General features: G+C 42.1%; 1 protein-coding gene across 4 annotated transcripts in view; it reads left to right on the top strand.

Annotated features, from left to right (window-relative positions):
• LOC130356634 (coiled-coil domain-containing protein 63-like) overlaps positions 1-18,036 on the top strand; it is a 136,072-nt gene that overhangs the window by 12,002 nt on the left and 106,034 nt on the right. For all 4 annotated transcript variants that reach the window (XM_056558415.1, XM_056558414.1, XM_056558413.1 and 1 more), the window contains exons 2-5: positions 11,368-11,543; positions 13,308-13,497; positions 16,557-16,661; positions 17,204-17,385. In XM_056558415.1, the coding sequence (XP_056414390.1) occupies positions 11,368-11,543; positions 13,308-13,497; positions 16,557-16,661; positions 17,204-17,385 (653 nt within the window). The remainder of the gene's footprint in view (positions 1-11,367; positions 11,544-13,307; positions 13,498-16,556; positions 16,662-17,203; positions 17,386-18,036) is intronic.

Genomic DNA, 18,036 nt, shown 5'->3' with positions numbered 1-18,036 from the left:
GTGTTCATCCATACTATAAAGACATAGGAGCTGCAGGAGATGCCACCCTTCCTCCACTTCCCTCATTAAAATGTTAACTCCTTTTCTGCAACATCCCGATTCTGGCATCTGCAAAAACGGTGAACCTGTTCAATGTGTTTGAGGATTCTGCTCAGAAAGGTTTTGTCGTCTATAAGACGGTGCTAGAGATGAGCGAACTTACAGTAAATTCGATTCGTCACGAACTTCTCGGCTCGGCAGTTGATGCCTTATCCTGCATAAATTAGTTCAGCTTTCCGGTGCTCCCGTGGGCTGGAAAAGGTGGATACAGTCCTAGAAGACTCTTTCCTAGGACTGTATCCACCTTTTCCAGCCCACCGAAGCACCTGAAAGCTGAACTAATTTATGCAGGATAAGTCATCAACTGCCGAGCCGAGAAGTTCGTGAAGAATCAAATTTACTGTAAGTTCGCTCATCTCTAGACGGTGCATTTCCAAGCGTTCCTAGTTCTGGTATGTTCTGCCGGCACTCCGCTGCCTGTGGAAGGTTAACACAGAAATTTTCTGTGCAGACATTACACCATGTGAACAAAGCCTTAGACGGTGCTCCGCTCCTGTGCATACAGGCAGCCCTTTAGTGTGTTCAGTGCATGGCTCATGCTGTATGAACGCACAGGCTGCATGTACATGCAGGAGCTCCTCCTGAGGGGAAGCAGAACACCAGAGACGCACAGCCGCCTGCATTAAGAACAATGCTGCCAGGAGGGCACCACTACGCCCAGAAATATTATTACTATTATATGATGGCATCTCAGGAATAGCACAAATGGAGTTGGCATTCTAATAAGGGAAGTGGAGAGAGGGTGGCATCTCCTGCTGCCCCTACGTTTTTATAGTCAGAAATGGATTAAAAATGGGAAAAACTGAAATGTATTATATCATTTTCCTGAAGTCCCTGATTTCCCTTCCAAGTGCCCTCACACATGCTGCTCCACAGCTCAGTTCCCTGTGGCACTATGGGGCCCTGGCTCTGGGAGAATATGCCAATGAGTTTATTTGCTGACTAGGACGTCGCAGAGTAAGCTGGTCTCTGCACGACTGCACATGCTGAATAGTATTAAGGTCTCATTAACCTGGTAGTGGCGCGCCCTCTGTCCGCTCCGGATATGTCTTTTCCATTTTTGTAAGCGCTTGCTTTCCATTCATACCGAGCACACAATTCATTGTATTATGAATCCATCAGCATAAAAACTGAGGTGTATTTTTTGTCCCACAGCTGACCCCATGAACGCAGTTACTCCTGTGTATAATGTGAATGTTTTGGTGCGTTCAGCCGTCAGGGACAACTGTAATTCTGTCATAAAATGAGTGCTAGGCCTTCTGTGTAAAAGGAGCCTTATTGAAAGAAAAACAGGACATTTCACTAAGATGCAAAAATGTGACATAAAAACCAGCCTTAGGGTAGGGTCACACGTGCTGGATTTTGAAGCATATTTTCTGCCGCTGATTTTGCTTCCCATTGATTGATAGGAAAATACGCAGCAGCAAATACGCAGCAAAATACTGCACGTTTGACCCTACTCTTGAAGTGACACTCCAACTCAACATTTCCCTCCCAACACACACATGGCTGCGCTGCTCCCCCCCTTACCAGGCGCTCACATTAGGATGCCAGCTCAGGGCCCTGCTACATTGTCCATTCACACAAGACTTGTTGTGTGGACCTGAAGTAACTTTGCCAGTGTAACTATGAGACGCTCAGCATCATAGTTACGCTTCCGGATTTAACACAAATCCCAGTGTAAATCGTCTGGTCACACTGGAGAGCAGCAAAGAGCGGAAACAAAGTCCTGTCGGAAAAACTAAGCACTCCAGTAAGAGGGGGAGCAGGGCAGCCATTTACGCTCGCCAGGTTTATGCTGGAAGGGGAATAAAACACTGCGCTAGAGTGGTCCTTCAGGGGAAAAAAGGTTTTATGGGCTAAAACCAAATGAGAATTAAAAAAAACTAAAACTTTTGCACAGCCTTCTTAGGGGCTTGTTCACACTGTTTGGCTCCAATAAATGGAGCTCCATCGGAACCGCAGGAATTGAGTGGAAAAATAGTGCATGTCCTTTTCTTTTTCTGCTCAACTCTGATAAAACACTGGATCCTCAACAGACCCCATTCAAGTCAATGAGATTGGTCGGGACCTGACGATGTGAGTTGTGCTCTGGGCTGTTCTTGGTCCTTTTGGTGCAGAAAAAGGACCAAACGGACCCAGAACAGGTTGGAGCACAGTGTCTGTGTGAACTCAGTCTTTTTTAGCTGTAATTTTATGGCCCATTTGTTCACTATTTTTGTGGCTTATTTATTCTATTACCAGCTGTTTTGTTGAGACATTGTACAATGTATACTGTCACTATAGCACCAATAACATCGACCCTATTTTAGCTTAAAGGGGTACTCCGCACCTAGACATATTATCCCCTATCCAGTGGATAGGGGATAAGATGTCTGATCTCGGGGGTCCCATCGCTGGAGACCCCACAATCTCTCTTTCAGCACCCACTTGTCATCAGCTGCACAGAGCGAAGATCGCTCCGTGTCTGAAGAGGCTGGTTTCTCATTACGTTTTTACCAATATGGGACCATAGACGGCTAAAACCGGGCGCTCCCGTATCCCAGCCGTATGCGTCCTGCATGTAATGTATTTCAATGGCTCATTGTTGCCCTGTATGCGGTTTTCTCACGGGACCTAAAACATGGTGCACCATATACTAGTCACACCAGTTTTGCAAAAGTGGGTGTGGTTTACATGATAAGGGGGTGAGAGTCCATTTTACATCAAAAATTTCACCAGCTTTTTGCTAGTTTAGAAATCACAGAAATTGTTGTATTATTTATTTATTTATTTATTTATTTGGGGGAAAAGGTGTTATTTATTCAATTAATGAAAAATAATTATTATTGAAAAATGTTATTATTATTGTTTTTGGGGATGTAAAATTTGGTGCCAAAATGACTGATTTTGGCACCAACCTCAGCAATTTTGGCGCTTAAAAATCCAATATGGCGGAAACAAAAAACATTTGCGCCAAATTTGGCAATGTTGGCGCAATAAGGGAACAAAAGTGGCACGAAATTGAACTCGCATATTTTCAAAGCAGCACAAGAGACCTTTAAAAATGTGAAAAAAAAGTGTAATTAATATCACTGTAACAGAAATTACAGTAGTTTTTAAATATCTCCCCATGGTGTCCACTTTCCAGCTTTTGTGAACCTACAACCCCCAGCATGCATGCAGGCGTAATGATGATAATAATAATGAACCCCAAGCATGATGCAAGGTGCAGGTTTATGAAGCTTAGAAACCACTGTAGTAAGTGCAGTGTATGTGAGTAGCCACTAGATGTCAGCATGTGAAATCTGCACTATTTTATTATTTTCCATAGATACATAGATTCTCACAAGTTTTTCCCCTAAAACAATATGGTGTTGTTTTTTTGTTTGTTTGTTCTTTTCCACAAAAACACTGTGGTTAGATGTTTTCTAACAGGGGAAACACTTTACTTACATGGCCTTTTTGTCTGTTGTATTTATTTTCCCTTTAGGGTAGGGTCACACGTGCCGTATTTCGCTGCACATTTTCTGCTGCTGATTTTGCTACCAATTGAGTGGGAAGGAAAATACCAAAAGCAAATCTGACACATGACCCTACCCTGAGTGGCAATTTTTAGTCAGTGCAGTTTTCTTGTTTTGTTTTTTAAACTGTAGCTTTTTTTTGGCTGTGGCGTTTATTCACTTAATTTAAGGTGACTCTACTCCCATGGACCTCTATAGGATGAAAAAAATATGTAAGGGTGCGTTCCCACAGGGCGTATACGCAGCGTATTTGATGCTGCGCAAAATTTATGGCAGCAGCGGGGAAATACGCTGCGTATTCCTCGCTCTCTATACACACAGAGCTTTCCGGCGTCAGCCCTATGTGTGCAGTGAGTTTTGGAGGTGGGGCCGCGCGTCACAGACACGCCGGCACACGGCCCCGCCTCCAAAACTCACTACACACATAGGGCTGCCGCCGGAAAGCCCTGTGTGTATAGTGAGCAAGGGATACGCAGCGTATTTCCCGCTGCTGCCGTAAAATTTGTGCAGCGTCAAATACACTGCGTATACGCCCTGTGGGAATGCACCCTAAGTGTGTGTGGGCATTTATTTTTTATTTTTTGCCTTTTTCCCTCACGTTCATTAAAAGAAATCCTTACCGCGGGGGCTACATGATTTTTGATCACACAACCAAATATCACAGTGTCCAAATATCACAGTGTCCAAATATCACAGTGTCCAAATATCACAGTGTCCAAATATCACAGTGTCCAAATATCACAGTGTCCAAATATCACAGTGTCCAAATATCACAGTGTCCAAATATCACAGTGTCCAAATATCACAGTGTCCATATATCACAGTGTCCATATATCACAGTGTCCAAATATCACAGTGTCCAAATATCACAGTGTCCAAATATCACAGTGTCCAAATATCACAGTGTCGTACTCCTGTGATCATGCGGCACTGGGACTCATGAAAGTGAATGGGGTCTCATCTCATCTTGGATGGTGATAAACCAGGGCAGTGGCTCTGTAATTCTTAGAACGGTCATAGAGATCAGATCCCCACCGATCGGAACACAATGGCATATCCTAGCGTCCTGCTATAATTTGGTAAGATGAGAATACATTTTAGGGTACAGTTTCCTGCACATATTCGATGAGCAGGATCTGAAGCTGTAGATTTGCAGCTGTGTTCAATCATTTAGTTTACATTGAAATCTTCAGCATAAAATCTGCAGCTTTAAACCCTGCGCATCAAATATGCGCAGGATCCTGTACGTGTGAATACACCCTTAGGGTAGGGTCACACGTTTTTGTACCCATTTGGTGCCCATTGCTGTCTACACTCGGGTCTTTAAAATGAACGGGTCTCATGCCTGTCCGAGCATGAATATGCTGTTTCTCAACCTATCCATGCTTTATAGGCATAAATCATGATGTGAACTTTATCAGTAAAAAGACTCCAGGGGCTTACATGTGTTACAAAGAAAAAGCCATATTGGGAATTGACAAATAAAAAGCTAATGGGGTACCCTGGGGAACTGAATTTCTCAGAAACCTTTCCCCTATCCACAAGATAGGGGATAAGTGTCTGATTGCTGGGACCTGCGATCTCCCGTTTGGGGCCTGTGCTACTTACCTGTCCTCGGCACGCTATGGCTTTCACCTTCCTAGATGAGCGCAAGTGACAGTCTGTTCATTTAAAAAATGGAAAAATAGCAGTCCTACTAGGCTAGGAAGAATATTTAGAATAAGGCAGAATAAATAGAGATAAATAAGAAAGAAAGGAAGTGTCTGATAATAAGATATTAAATATAATGACATTTATTGAATAATATTGTGAGGTCTGGTGCAGGGCCCTTGCCGCAGACAGCTCACTAAAATAGAATGGTAAAAGTTAGTTTAAAACTAGTCTTGGCATTTAAAACAGTCTTTGCATATCCACCATTGAAAAAGGGGAGGCTGCTCCCCGAAACGCGTCTGTTCCAAGACTGCCTTTGCAAGGAGTGGGGACTATTTGGATTATTTGTCCACCACTATTGGTCTTTTACTCCCCTCTCAGCTTCTCCCCGCGCCTTCGGGGTAGAGAGGGATGCCACACCAAAGACCTCCTGCGCTGCCATACGCTCCAGCGGACTACGCAATAACCATCTGTACCGGACATCTTCACCTCTCCTACACCTTCCCCGTGCTGCCGGGGCTGAGAGGCATCAATCCGGATCACCGTTAAGCGCTGCTATGTGCATATAACTGCTTTCGCCGGAGCCGGTAAGAGGCACTAAGTGCCGGACTCTGATCTATTTTCCCTCTTGTACTTTGTCCCCGTGCCGTCGGGGTATAGAGGATAGATCTTTAGCACTACTGTGCATACAAGTATACTCAGTGGGCTCGTAACTGCGAGCCTCCAGAGCTGCAAAAACTGTCTATTGGACATATCCTATTACATACATTGGACCATAAACCCCACCATTGTCCCACCGTTTAAGTGCAATACTATTTTACCGTCATGTTTTAAATGTTTATAATTAACTTTTACCATTCTATTTTAGTGAGCTGTCTGCGGCAAGAGCCCTGCCCCCAGATCTCACTGTATTATTCAATAAATGTCATTAGATTTTATATCTTATTATCAGACACTTCCTTTCTTTCTTAGGCTGCATTCACATCACGATTTCTCCAATTTCTCCATCTGACCTGAGTACACAATTTGTATAACTTCAAATCGTATGAAATCGTATATAAAGTCGGATCCATTGACCTCCATTAAAAAATCGGATCCATTACACACATCCGATTTGATCCGCATCCGATTTCACACGATTATTGTTCAGGTCTGAAATCGTGGTCAACCCCGATTTCAGACCCGAACAAAAATCGTGTGAAATCGGATGCGGATCAAATCGGATGTGTGTAATGGATCCAATTTTTTTAATGGAGGTCAATGGATCCGACTTTATATACGATTTCATACGATTTTAAGTTATACAAATTGTGTTCTCAGGTCGGATGGAGAAGTCGTGATGTGAATGCAGCCTTATTCATCTCTATTTATTCTGCCTTATTCTAAATTTTCTTCCTAGCCTAGTAGGACTGCTATTTTAACATTTTTTAAATCAGTATCTATTTGGCACATGGGTATGTGAAACGCAGTATCCTCGGTTTAGGTCTCTTATATTTTACGTAGAGCCCCCACACTTGTATATGACAGTCTGCTCAGCCAATCACCAGCTGAGGTGAGCCATTGCTGCAGCTGATTTTTGGCTCAGGTGGCTGTCGCTTGCACTCGTCCAGGAAGGTGGGGACTGGAGCGTGCCGAGAGCGGGTAATACCCAGTGTTCAGACCCACTGCGATCAGACACTTGGATAGGGGATAAGTGTCTGATAAGTTTAGTTCCCTGGACTACCCCTTTAACATGACCAATAGAATGCAGACTTTGGCTCAAATTGATCAATCTGCGCCCACAGCAACCAATCACAACTCAGCTTTCATTTTACCAGAGCAGTTGAAAGCTGGGCTGTGATTGGTTGCTATAGGCTCAACCAGATTTTGTCCTCTGACAGCTTGATAAATCTGGGACAATTGAATACGGGGCGTTTTATGTCACTGTCTAAGGGCACGTTCACACAGGCAGATCTCCTGCAAGTTTTCTGCTGCAGAAGAGCTGGGGCAGATCCTATGCAGACCCCAGTGAAGTCAACACACTCTGCTACGGATTTTCCTCTGCGAGAATTCTGCCACGCCTATACCCGCAGCATTTCCACATTTAAATACAGTGGTCCCTCAAGTTACAATATAAATTGGTTCCAGGACGACCATTGTATGTTGAAACCATTGTAAGTTGAAGGTTTACTGTACTGGCAGAAGGTCCGACGTTATAAACAAACCCTCGTAGTAAGATTCTTTTTGTTGCCCATAGCAACCAATCGCAGCTCAGCTTGTATTTCACATATAGCTCTGGTAAAATGAAAGCTGGCCTGTGAATGGTTGCTATGGGCAACAAAGAGACTCTATATATAACTATAAACTATATCTATAAAATAACTTGATATTTTTGCCCTTTGAAAGGATAAGTCTCCATTTCAGCTTGGTTTGAAGTTAGGAGCATATGAGATATACAAAATAGGTGAAAATATGGAGGTAAAGAATGCGTTCACAGGTGCTGCATTCAATACCGTTTTTTTTGGCGGACTCTGCGCCAAAGGGAATTAGGTCATCACAACCCCATTCATATGCAGCACAATATTTCTGCACAGATTTTTGCCTCTGTCCCTGATATAAGGATGGGGAGAATCTCTACACGTCAGCCAGACCAGCCTTGGGTTTCTTCCAAAAAAGTGTTGACTAGTGATATGTGAACATAAAATGAATAATAATATTACACTTTTGTTTTGTTTAGGGAATACTCAATAAAGTGCCTATTATTAAAGTCCTACTACAGTGTTTCCCAACCAGGGTGCCTCTAGCTGTTGCAAAACTACAACACCCAGCATGCCCGGACAGCCTTTGGCTGTCCGGGCATGCTGGGAGTTGTAGTTTTGCAACAACTGCAGGCACGCTGGTTGGGAAACACTGTCCTACTATATAGTTTATATACTGTAGTATACATTGTACCTGAGACAGGTGTACATTTGATGACTCTAAAAATGTTACACTAGGTTATAGCTGAGGTAACCATAGAGTTCATGACTCAAAGCTAGACCAATAGAATCCAGTGTGGTAAAGGGTGGTGATGCAACAATGGAGCGGAATCTTTATCTACCAGGCTTCAGTTGCTCCCGGTGCAGCCTTGGCACTTTCTAACACCGATTATCTAGCCCACCGGGTATTATGAATTTCACATCTTCTGCTCGAAAAAGTCATTTCGTAAGTTTAAAATTCTATTCATTTGGGATTTCAGAGGCTTCTATACTTCAAATGTCATGAAACACTGTCATGAAAAGATAAGAAATCTAAAATATGTCATTGATATGTCACCTTAGACATTGTCATTGAGTTGCAAAAAGAAACATAGCCAGTACAACTACCTAATACACGGGTGCACGCTGCTGTGGCAAATACAGAGTATACAAAAAGAAGGTTGCAGCAGCACACTTGGTAAAAAATGGAGGCTCTTAGCGCACTTTTTGATCAAAACGTGTCCCCCATCCAACGTGTCCCCCATCCACAATTCAGAGGTGGCCTCATTTCGGATATGATCCTAACACTCATTTTACTCACCTCTGCTGGGCATATGGCCTCTGAATGGGTGACATGCTGGATCCACTATCAATTTAAAAACGTCCTGTGAAAATGGGGAGGGGTGCACGGCTAGAGAGGGTGCCACTCCCCCTAAATTTCACAGCAAAAACAAAAAGAAACCTAGCCAGCACAACTACCTAATACACGGGTGCACACTGCTGTGGCAAATACAGAGTATACAAAAAAGAAGGTTGCAGCAGCAAACTTGGTCAAAAAATGGAGGCACTTGATCAAAACATGTCCAATTTATGGGGAGTGGCACCCTCTTTAGCCATGCACCCCTCCCCTTTTTCACAGGAGGTTTTTAAATTGATAGTGGATCCAGAATGTCACCCAGTCAGAGGCCACATGCCTAGCAGAGGTGAGTGAAATGAGTGTTAGGGTCACATCCGAAATGAGGCCACCTCCGCGTGGTGGATGGGGGACACGTTTTGATCAAAAAGTGCGCTAAGAGCCTCTATTTTTTTACCTTCTTTTTTTGTATAGTCATTGAGTTGTTATGATATGTGTGGGACCCTCTTCCCAACCTCCAACCCCTCTCAGACTCCAATTTGTAAATCTGTTTAACTTTCTGGCACCAGTTGGTTTGAAGCTGCTGTATACTACAGAGGAAATTGAGTAGTTATTCTCAGTCTGACCACAGTGCTCTTTGCTGACACCTCTGTCCATGTCAGGGACTGTCCAGAGCAGGAGCAAATCCCCATAGTAAACCACTCCTGCTCCGGACAGTTCCTGACATGGAAAGAGGTGTCAGCAGAGAGCGCTGTAGTCAGACAGAAAAGAAGAACTCAACTTCCTCTGGAGCATACAGCAGCTGATAAGTACTGGATGGGTTAAGATTTTTAAATTAAAAATCTGTTTAACTTTCTAGAACCAGTTGATTTGGAAAAAAATAAATAAAAATTAATTCAGCCAGATTACCCTATTAAATTTGGTACTTATGGTCTCACCTATGACATTTTGTGAAAATCTGTTCCAAGGGTACGGTGTGCGTATAGTTTCTTATGGACTTCTTTCTCTGTTGGTTTATGCTATTTCATTGCAAGATTGCCGTACCCTTGAAATAGATTATAAGTGGTCCCATACATAATTTTTTTCTACTGATGTTGAGATATGTCAAAAGTTTTTATCAGTTTTAAACAAGACCTATCAGCAAAACAAACCAGGAGAAGTGCACGCTTAGTGCCTTCTGTCCTGGCTCTGTGTCACGTGACCAGGACGGACTCCTAATGAAAGTTTATGGCTCTGTCCAGAGCAGGAAAAGAAAGGCGGCTGCATTCTCGTCATCAGAGTTCTGCAGTCTCTGTATAGGATATGAGAAAAGTATATGCTAATTTACATTGCAAGCAAGATAGCACAGCAATATGGGGTTTTTAATCCACTTGTGGTCACCACATTATTTGGGGCATTTTTTATGTACACTGGGCTAAGCCTTGGTGTAGTAAGTTATTTTGGTCTATTGGGACCTCTACTCACCATTTTAGTGTGTTTTGTATTTTAAATAGCAGTGTGAATTCGACTTAAAGGGGCACTCCCACCCTAGACGCCCCCTCCCATAGACTTGCATTGAGGGGACGGGCGTGACGTCACACGGGGACGGAGTCCTGATGTCACGGACTTCCGTTCCCGTAGTCGCGACTCAGACCCTCCAGCAGTTCCGGTGAAAAAACAGGTGGGTGCCGCATGCAATAATGTGGGGGGTCCCCAGCGGCGGGACCCCCGCGATCAGACATCTTATCCCCTATCCTTTAGATAGGGGATAAGATGTCTACGGTGGGAGTACCCCTTTAAATGGAATCTGTCACCTGGTGACACTGATAATTAGGCTACCTCCCTTGTTTTAATCCGTTGCGCCGCTTTTGAGAAAAGTGTATAAACAGGAATGTACAATTTATGTTAATTGGTGCACTGGGGGCATCACCTTGACCCTAAGTATACCACTACTCTCGCCTGCCCTAGATATTTAGAGACCTCCCGTTCAGTGATGTAGTTCTATGTTACGCTTGTACTGTAATGTTCGGCATGCAGCCTTGCATCGTTACTGTGCAAGAGCAACTTTAGCAAGTACACATGGAAGTGAAGACCAGAGCGGCTCTGTTGCATGTCAATCTTTCCCATAACAAATGCTGAAGTTGCACGTGCACAGTAACAATGAAGGGCCGCCATGCCAATCATTGCCATGCAAGTGTCAGTTAAAACTATGTCACTGAAGGGGAGGCCTATGTATATTTCCAAGGTAGCGTAACTGGCGGGTGGGAGTAGCGGTGCACTTAGGGGCAGGGTAACGGCGCCAGTGCATCAAACAAGGTAGTGTGCATATTCCTAGTTATTAATCTTTCTCAAGAACAGCCCAGCTGGTTGAAATAGAGATGGTGGCATAGTGATTAGTGTCACCAGGGGTATTGCCCAATACCAGCAGGTAACCAGGGGCTAACCTGGTGACAGATTCCCTTTAACACGCAAGTTCTATTGAAGAATATGTTCATGAACAGAAATTATAACCAAATAATCAAGTAACCAAATAATACCAAATTCTTTATATGTCTCCACTCTCCAGTATACAAAAATGCAAACTGAGAAGAAGCACAGTTGGCATTTACCAAGAATTGATGAAAAGGAAGGTCCTCCACCTACTGAAAAGAACTTGAAAGCATTACAAGAGCATTTTAGAGTGGTTGAAATGACAAAAGAGTCCTTCAAAAAACAGACAAGACATCATATACTTAGTCAACAGTAAGTGTTTGTTTCCATTTCATTGACCTATATCAATTCTAAATATAAAATCGATTTCTATTTAGAGTGAGCACATTGGGGCAAATTTACTAAAACTGTCTAACACTATGTTTACACACAGTGGCCCTGATTTACTATTGTAAACCTGACCTGTTTTGTCAGGTTGTGCGCCAGATTTTGTCTCATTGCGCCACAAATTGTGTTTGCACCAGAATTTGCGTTAAAAAAGCAAAAACTGGCCAACTCTCCATTTTACTTAGAAAACCTGAAAATGGGATGTGGCCCAACATTTTTGAAAAATCACTTACTAAGGTTTTCGCTGAAAATTTGGTGGATTTGAGCTCTGGAAAACCCCAGAGCTCAGAGCAATTGTAAAAAGAGCCAAATGTAGAGAAAAGTGCAAAATGTAAATACTGTGGAAAAATATCTGTTGGAAAAAAACCACAAAGAAAATTATACTCCGCCGGTAAATCAGGGCCAATATCTTGTTCTGTTTTTGAAAAGGCAAATTAGAGCTCAAAGGAAAAATGGCTGGTAATTCCTATTCTAAAATCTTAGGGCTGTATTTTGACTCTGCAGTAAAATGAAGTTATTAACAACAAATTTCAAAATCAAAATTTTTAGGAACCAGTTTAGTTTTAAAGTAGATTTGAGAACTGAACAATAAACCACCATTCATCACCACATGTTTAAATAACTGCGTCCTCAAAGCATTCAAAATTACAGTTTAGTAATTCAGAAAAATGATTGCATAGTTGAAGTGGAATAAAAAATCTTTATATTTTTTGTATTGCAAATTTTCCAATTTGATCATTTTTATGTACCACAGTAGGTGTTGACGGTAAAAATGCAACTCAATATTTATTCTCCTAATTCTGATGTATTAAGAATATCTCATATGTGGCCCTAAAGCGCTCTGCACGATTATTGCGATACCTACTTCATACACTTTTTTTTTTATGGTTTATTGCATTTTTACCACTAAAATTTTTTTTGTTAAAGGGGTTGTGCAGCAAAAAGTAACATATCATCTATGCGCAGGATAGGGGATAAGTGTCAGATCACCTACAGACACCATTTTTGATTGTATTTGATTTATTTTATTTATTTATTTTCATTTTTATAAAGGCAACGTTATTAAAAAGTTGTAAGTTTGTCGAATTTCTTTCTTAGGTTTTAATAATAGTGTTCACTGTTCAGGTTTTTATGGACAGGGTCGGGTCTTTACAGATGCAGCGATACCAAATTATTTATATAATTTTTATAATTTTTATTTATTTTTATGTTTTTCTGTCCATTAAATAAATTTAAAAAAATCTATCCATCTATTCCCACTAGACACCCCCTTTAAACAGACAGACGTTTATAAATTCAGGTATGGATGGCTGAGAAACAAAAATCCGGCACATGCAGGACTAGGGTGAATAGAGAAGGGGGGAGGGATACTGCTGTAGGCTGGAAGCGGGTGTGGATGTGGGTGGTGCCAATCACAACAAGTATGCAATACGGGTAAAAGAATCCAAAAGAGACTGCACTCACCGTCCACAATGCTTTATTCAGGTGCGTGTAGGCATATGGCAGCAGAGGCAGGGGCACACCGGTGTGCCCCTGCCTCTGCTGCCATATGCCTACACGCACCTGAATAAAGCATTATGGACGGTGAGTGCAGTCTCTTTTGGATTCTTTTACCTGTACATTTATAAATTCAGTTGCACTGTCTAGAAGTCATGATCTATCACTCACCAAAACCTTGTATCTCTATAGGAAAGAAATAACTCAGCTGAAAGAACAACAGAAAGAGCTGAAACTTACTAAATTACACAATAGATCTAAAAAAGATATTCAAAAGTATAAAGAAAATGCCAAAAAACTTTCTAAACTGACAGAAGCCCAAGACAATTATAACCGTGATATAGAGGAGCAAAAAATCCTGATAAGTGACCTGGACATTAAGGTACAGTACATTTGGAAAGTTTTCAGACCCTTTTACTGTTCCCACATTTTGTTATGTTGCGGCCTTGTACCAAACTAAAAGAAAAAATAAAGATGACCTGTGATCTATTTGAAAAAGACAAAAAAGGCCATAGTGGCATGTATAGATTGGGGAGGAACCTGATTATAGTATTGTGATCGCAATTACCTCCCTGGTCTAGATCCTTTGTCAGATGGCTGGGGACTGAACTATACAATGTGTGAAGTGTACTAGGACGTTGGGGCGTACATATTGAATGACCACAGTGTTTATTCCAGTTTAGCTCAATACAGGCCCTGGCCATTGTGTATGTATTCTGCACACTGTATAATGCCGTTCTTGCCCATCTGACAGAGTAGTTAGACAGTCAGATGGGCTAACGAACGCTATCTGGAATGGGGGAGGGGGATTGAGGTAAGTGATCAGCCACATGCCACTATTTTATTTTTTTAAGTTGACAGATCTTCAACATTTTCCCCCATCATTCTGCACTTATTACCCCATACTGACAAAGTAAAAAGAGAGTGTTACAAATCTTTGCTAATTTATTTAAAAGGAAAAAAAAAAAATTTGCATTGATATAACAAACGTAACTACCTCCCTTTCACACTACAGTTATGTTCCTGCATTCTGCCATCCGTTATTCAGCAATAACGGGTCATGAAAAAATTGATAAAATAACGGAATACAACGGATGATAACTGATAACCAATTTTAACGGACATTCTGTCAAAATTACGGACATGTGCCATCTGTTATGACCCGTTATAGTCCATTATTTTATGTCCGTTATTTTATTTCCATGTGACTTCCTGGTTGTAATGCTGTGCTGAGCATGCTCAGTACAAAAAATGGATCATAAAAAAACAGACAATAACGGATAATAACGAATGTTTTTAGTAGGGTTGTGAATCAGCAAGAATTTGGCAATGCGATATGTATCACGATACACGTATGACGATACTATATATCCCGATATATCCCGATTCTGTTTACGAGACGATATATTGCGATATATCCCAATTCTGTCTCAAAAACTATATATTGTGATTTTTACGCACGCATTGATACCAAATATGTTTATTTTTATTATGTTTACATGTTTTTATATAGGAATAGGGGGTGATTTGTGTCTTTTTTACACTTTTATTAAAACATTTTTTTTTTTTATACACTTTATTGGACTTTAAGGTGGAATCATTAGATTCTTCAGACAGATGAATAGAGTTCTATTGAACACGATTGATCTGTGCTCCATTGATAGAGCCTAGTCAAGCCAGGCTCTAACAATGACAGAGCCACGGGACAGCAGGAAGCAGAGGTAAGCCCTCCGGCTACCTCCACAGTGGATCGCTCGCCCGAGGTCGCGCTGCGGGGGGGCGATCCACACCACTAGACCACCTGGCATCATTCATAGGTCCCTTTAGATGCCGCTGCCAGCTTTGACAGCGGCGATCTAAAGGGTTAATAGCCAGCCGCAGCGATTGCCGCATGCTGGCTATTAGCAGCGGCCCCCAGCTACTGAAAACAGTCGTGGGCCGCAGAGTACGGAGCGCGCACGAGTCGGGAGCCCGCTCCATACACCCAGAGCACCGTCGCGCTTATCAGGTCCGGCCCTGCTTGCACGAGCCGGAAAAATTCACCTGCCCGGCGCCTGGAGCTGCATGTCCCAGGCGTTGGGAGATATGAATTCCACATCCCTAAAAGGATGGATTCAAAAATATTTTGAATCGATACAGTATCGCCAAATGAAAAATCGCGATAATCGAGTGAATCGATTTTTTTCTTACACCCCTAATTTTTAGTGAACATCCGTTTCTCAAAGACTTCAATGTTTAATTTTAAAGGATGTTATTTCACCTTTATTTTTGCCAGTACAAAAATGAGTGCATGCACAGTCTTTTGTGCTGGCAAAATTAACTGAGATTTGTAAAAACGAACATACCTGATGCAAAAGGATGGTCAAAAAATCCCATTGACATGAATGGGATTTTTTGACGGCCGTATTCAGGACTATTTGATGCGAGTAATGACGGAGGTTTTTACAGGATGATACCTTTAGTGTGAAAGGGGCCTAACCTGCCCCAGGACCAGCCCTGGATCTATACTAGCTGTCATCGGAAGCGTCCTTCATATTATTGTTCCTGATGACCCCTCCTGTCCGGTGTAGCAGCATACATTATCTAAAGTACAGGCTATTAAAGTTTATGATGGATCTATTTGCTTAATATAGTGCTTTTCACTGCCTAAAGTTAAGGAGTTTAGGAAACAAATAAAAGCTGGACTAAAAAGTAATTTGAAATTTTTGCATGGAACTTTCACCAGAGATGGTGAAGCCCAGGCATATCCTCAGTCTGTCTGGTGAGTTTGAAAAAGTTTGAGCCCTGGTTTATAGTAAGGTTTAGCAGACGTGAAGCATGCTGATAAATAACCATGCGATTAGCTAATGAGAGTACCTAGTGTTATAATCTCATATCTGACTCTTTTGATCCCCACATATATATGCATGTTTGTTCGAGCGTGCATGTATTGGGAGTCAGGAGAAAGTTTGGATATGTTAAAATCCAACATGCCTGACCATTCTCTCCCATGACATCTTCGGTTGGGGGAGGGTCAGAAGGCCACAGTACATGGTGAGGCGATCCTGATGAAATTAGTGGATAAGGTGTATTTAAAGGGGTACTCTTATCAGACACTTATTCCCTATCCACTGTATAGGGGATGTGTCTGATCACTGGGGGTCTTACTCTTGGGACCCACTGCAATTTCTTCTATGGGGCCTGAGGTGTGCTGAAGATGGGTAAGTAGGGCAGGCCCTATGCAGGAGACCGCTGGGGGCCCCAGCGGTCAGCACCCCACAATCAGACACATGTTCTCTAGCCTGCGGATAAGTGTCCGTTTTCTGGAGTACCCCTAAAATGTAATGTGTATGGCCTCTTTACATACTGTGTTAGAGTCTATAAAAATCCTCGTTACTGTACTGTGGGTTTTAGAATGATTTCAAAGTGCATCATGTTATTTCTTTTTTATATTTAATACAGATAAAAGAAAAGGAGGAAGAGATTGTAAAACGCAGAAAGGAAATGCCCCAACTTAAAAGCTTAGGGCGAAGCCGAATTGCTCAGCTGGAAAATGAACTTCAACATGTATGTATCCCACAGAAAATGTTGGCATTCTTTGATTATTTGTCCTTTTCCATGGCTGTTTACATAAGATAAATGGTACTAGGTGTGTGGTATGCCTTTGCATACTTGCAGCAGCCCCATTCACTTTTAGGCTATGTTCACACCGTGTAAGTCTGGGTTCACACTACGATTTGTAACGTGGTCGACCACGTTTTTGCCTGCGGTCGGGAAACCACATACGGCCAAAAATGCAGCCGACCGAAGGCTGCGGTTCACTCTGATCGGCTCATAGACATGCATTAAATACGGTTCCCCTATACGGCTGAGTGCGGGCGCCGCAATTAAGCCCCGCCTCCCCCTCCTCCCAGCCGTATACGGGAACCGTAGTTACAAATCGTAGTGTAAACCCAGCCTAATTCCAGGCATATATTTTTTTAAATTCCATCTGCAAAATCGCTCTATGTAAGTCTAAGGGACAGTGGCTGCTTGTGCACAGTGTATAAAAAGTAATGGTATTTTTAGTTTAACACACAAAAATAATTATGTGATGCATTTAAACACAGGTCAACCAAAAATTTAATATGATGAATATTGAAAACGCCAGACGAAGGGAGAGTATTAACTATCTACTCATCAAAAAGACAGAATTTCAGAACATTATGGAGAAAATCGAGCAAAAAGTTAACCATTACAAAGAGTCAGTAGAGAAGATACAAGAGCAGATCAAGTCTGCTCATGAAGAAAAGTAAGTTGCTTGTAACTCACTCCATCTCACTGTATTTCCTAGACTAAATATTGATCAGATGTCTATTTATGATGTAATACATATTGTCTCATATAATATGCTATTCTCACCATATTAGAGTTTACTTTCTTGTTCTCAAATTTATTTGAATGTGTTCATATATGTTTTATTCATGTACTAGCTGAGTACCCGGTTTTGCACGGTTTTTCCTTCCTAATCCTTGTTGGGGAGGAAAATCAACAAAGGAGGAAGCTTTTGACTTCATATCCCGTCCCATATCTCGTCCCCATATCCCGTTGCCATATCTCGACCCCATGTCCCATCGTCGTATCGCGACCCCATATCCCGTCCTCTTGTCCCATCCTCATATCCTGTCCTCAGGTGGGACTGATTTGTGATGAAGATATTTTAAGCTGCAAATAGAAGGGGACATGGCTATGTGGGACTGGGCATGATTTGCAAGCCAGAACGATGCACAAAAAGGATAGATAATAAAAGGGGTGGGGCTTAACAGTGGGTGTGCCTTTGTGAGATGGGATGTGGCTTGCAAGCCGGACTGATGCATTCACCAGGAGATGCAGAGCGGAGCTTGTGGAGTAAGGTACTGGAAGTCCCATATACTTGCATGGGACTTGAAACATAAACCCATCT

This window comes from Hyla sarda, chromosome 2, assembly GCF_029499605.1.
Source record: "Hyla sarda isolate aHylSar1 chromosome 2, aHylSar1.hap1, whole genome shotgun sequence".
Taxonomy (NCBI): domain Eukaryota; kingdom Metazoa; phylum Chordata; class Amphibia; order Anura; family Hylidae; genus Hyla; species Hyla sarda.
The sequence above is the reverse complement of the archived record's forward strand: the minus strand, read 5'-3'. Positions and strand labels throughout refer to the sequence as shown.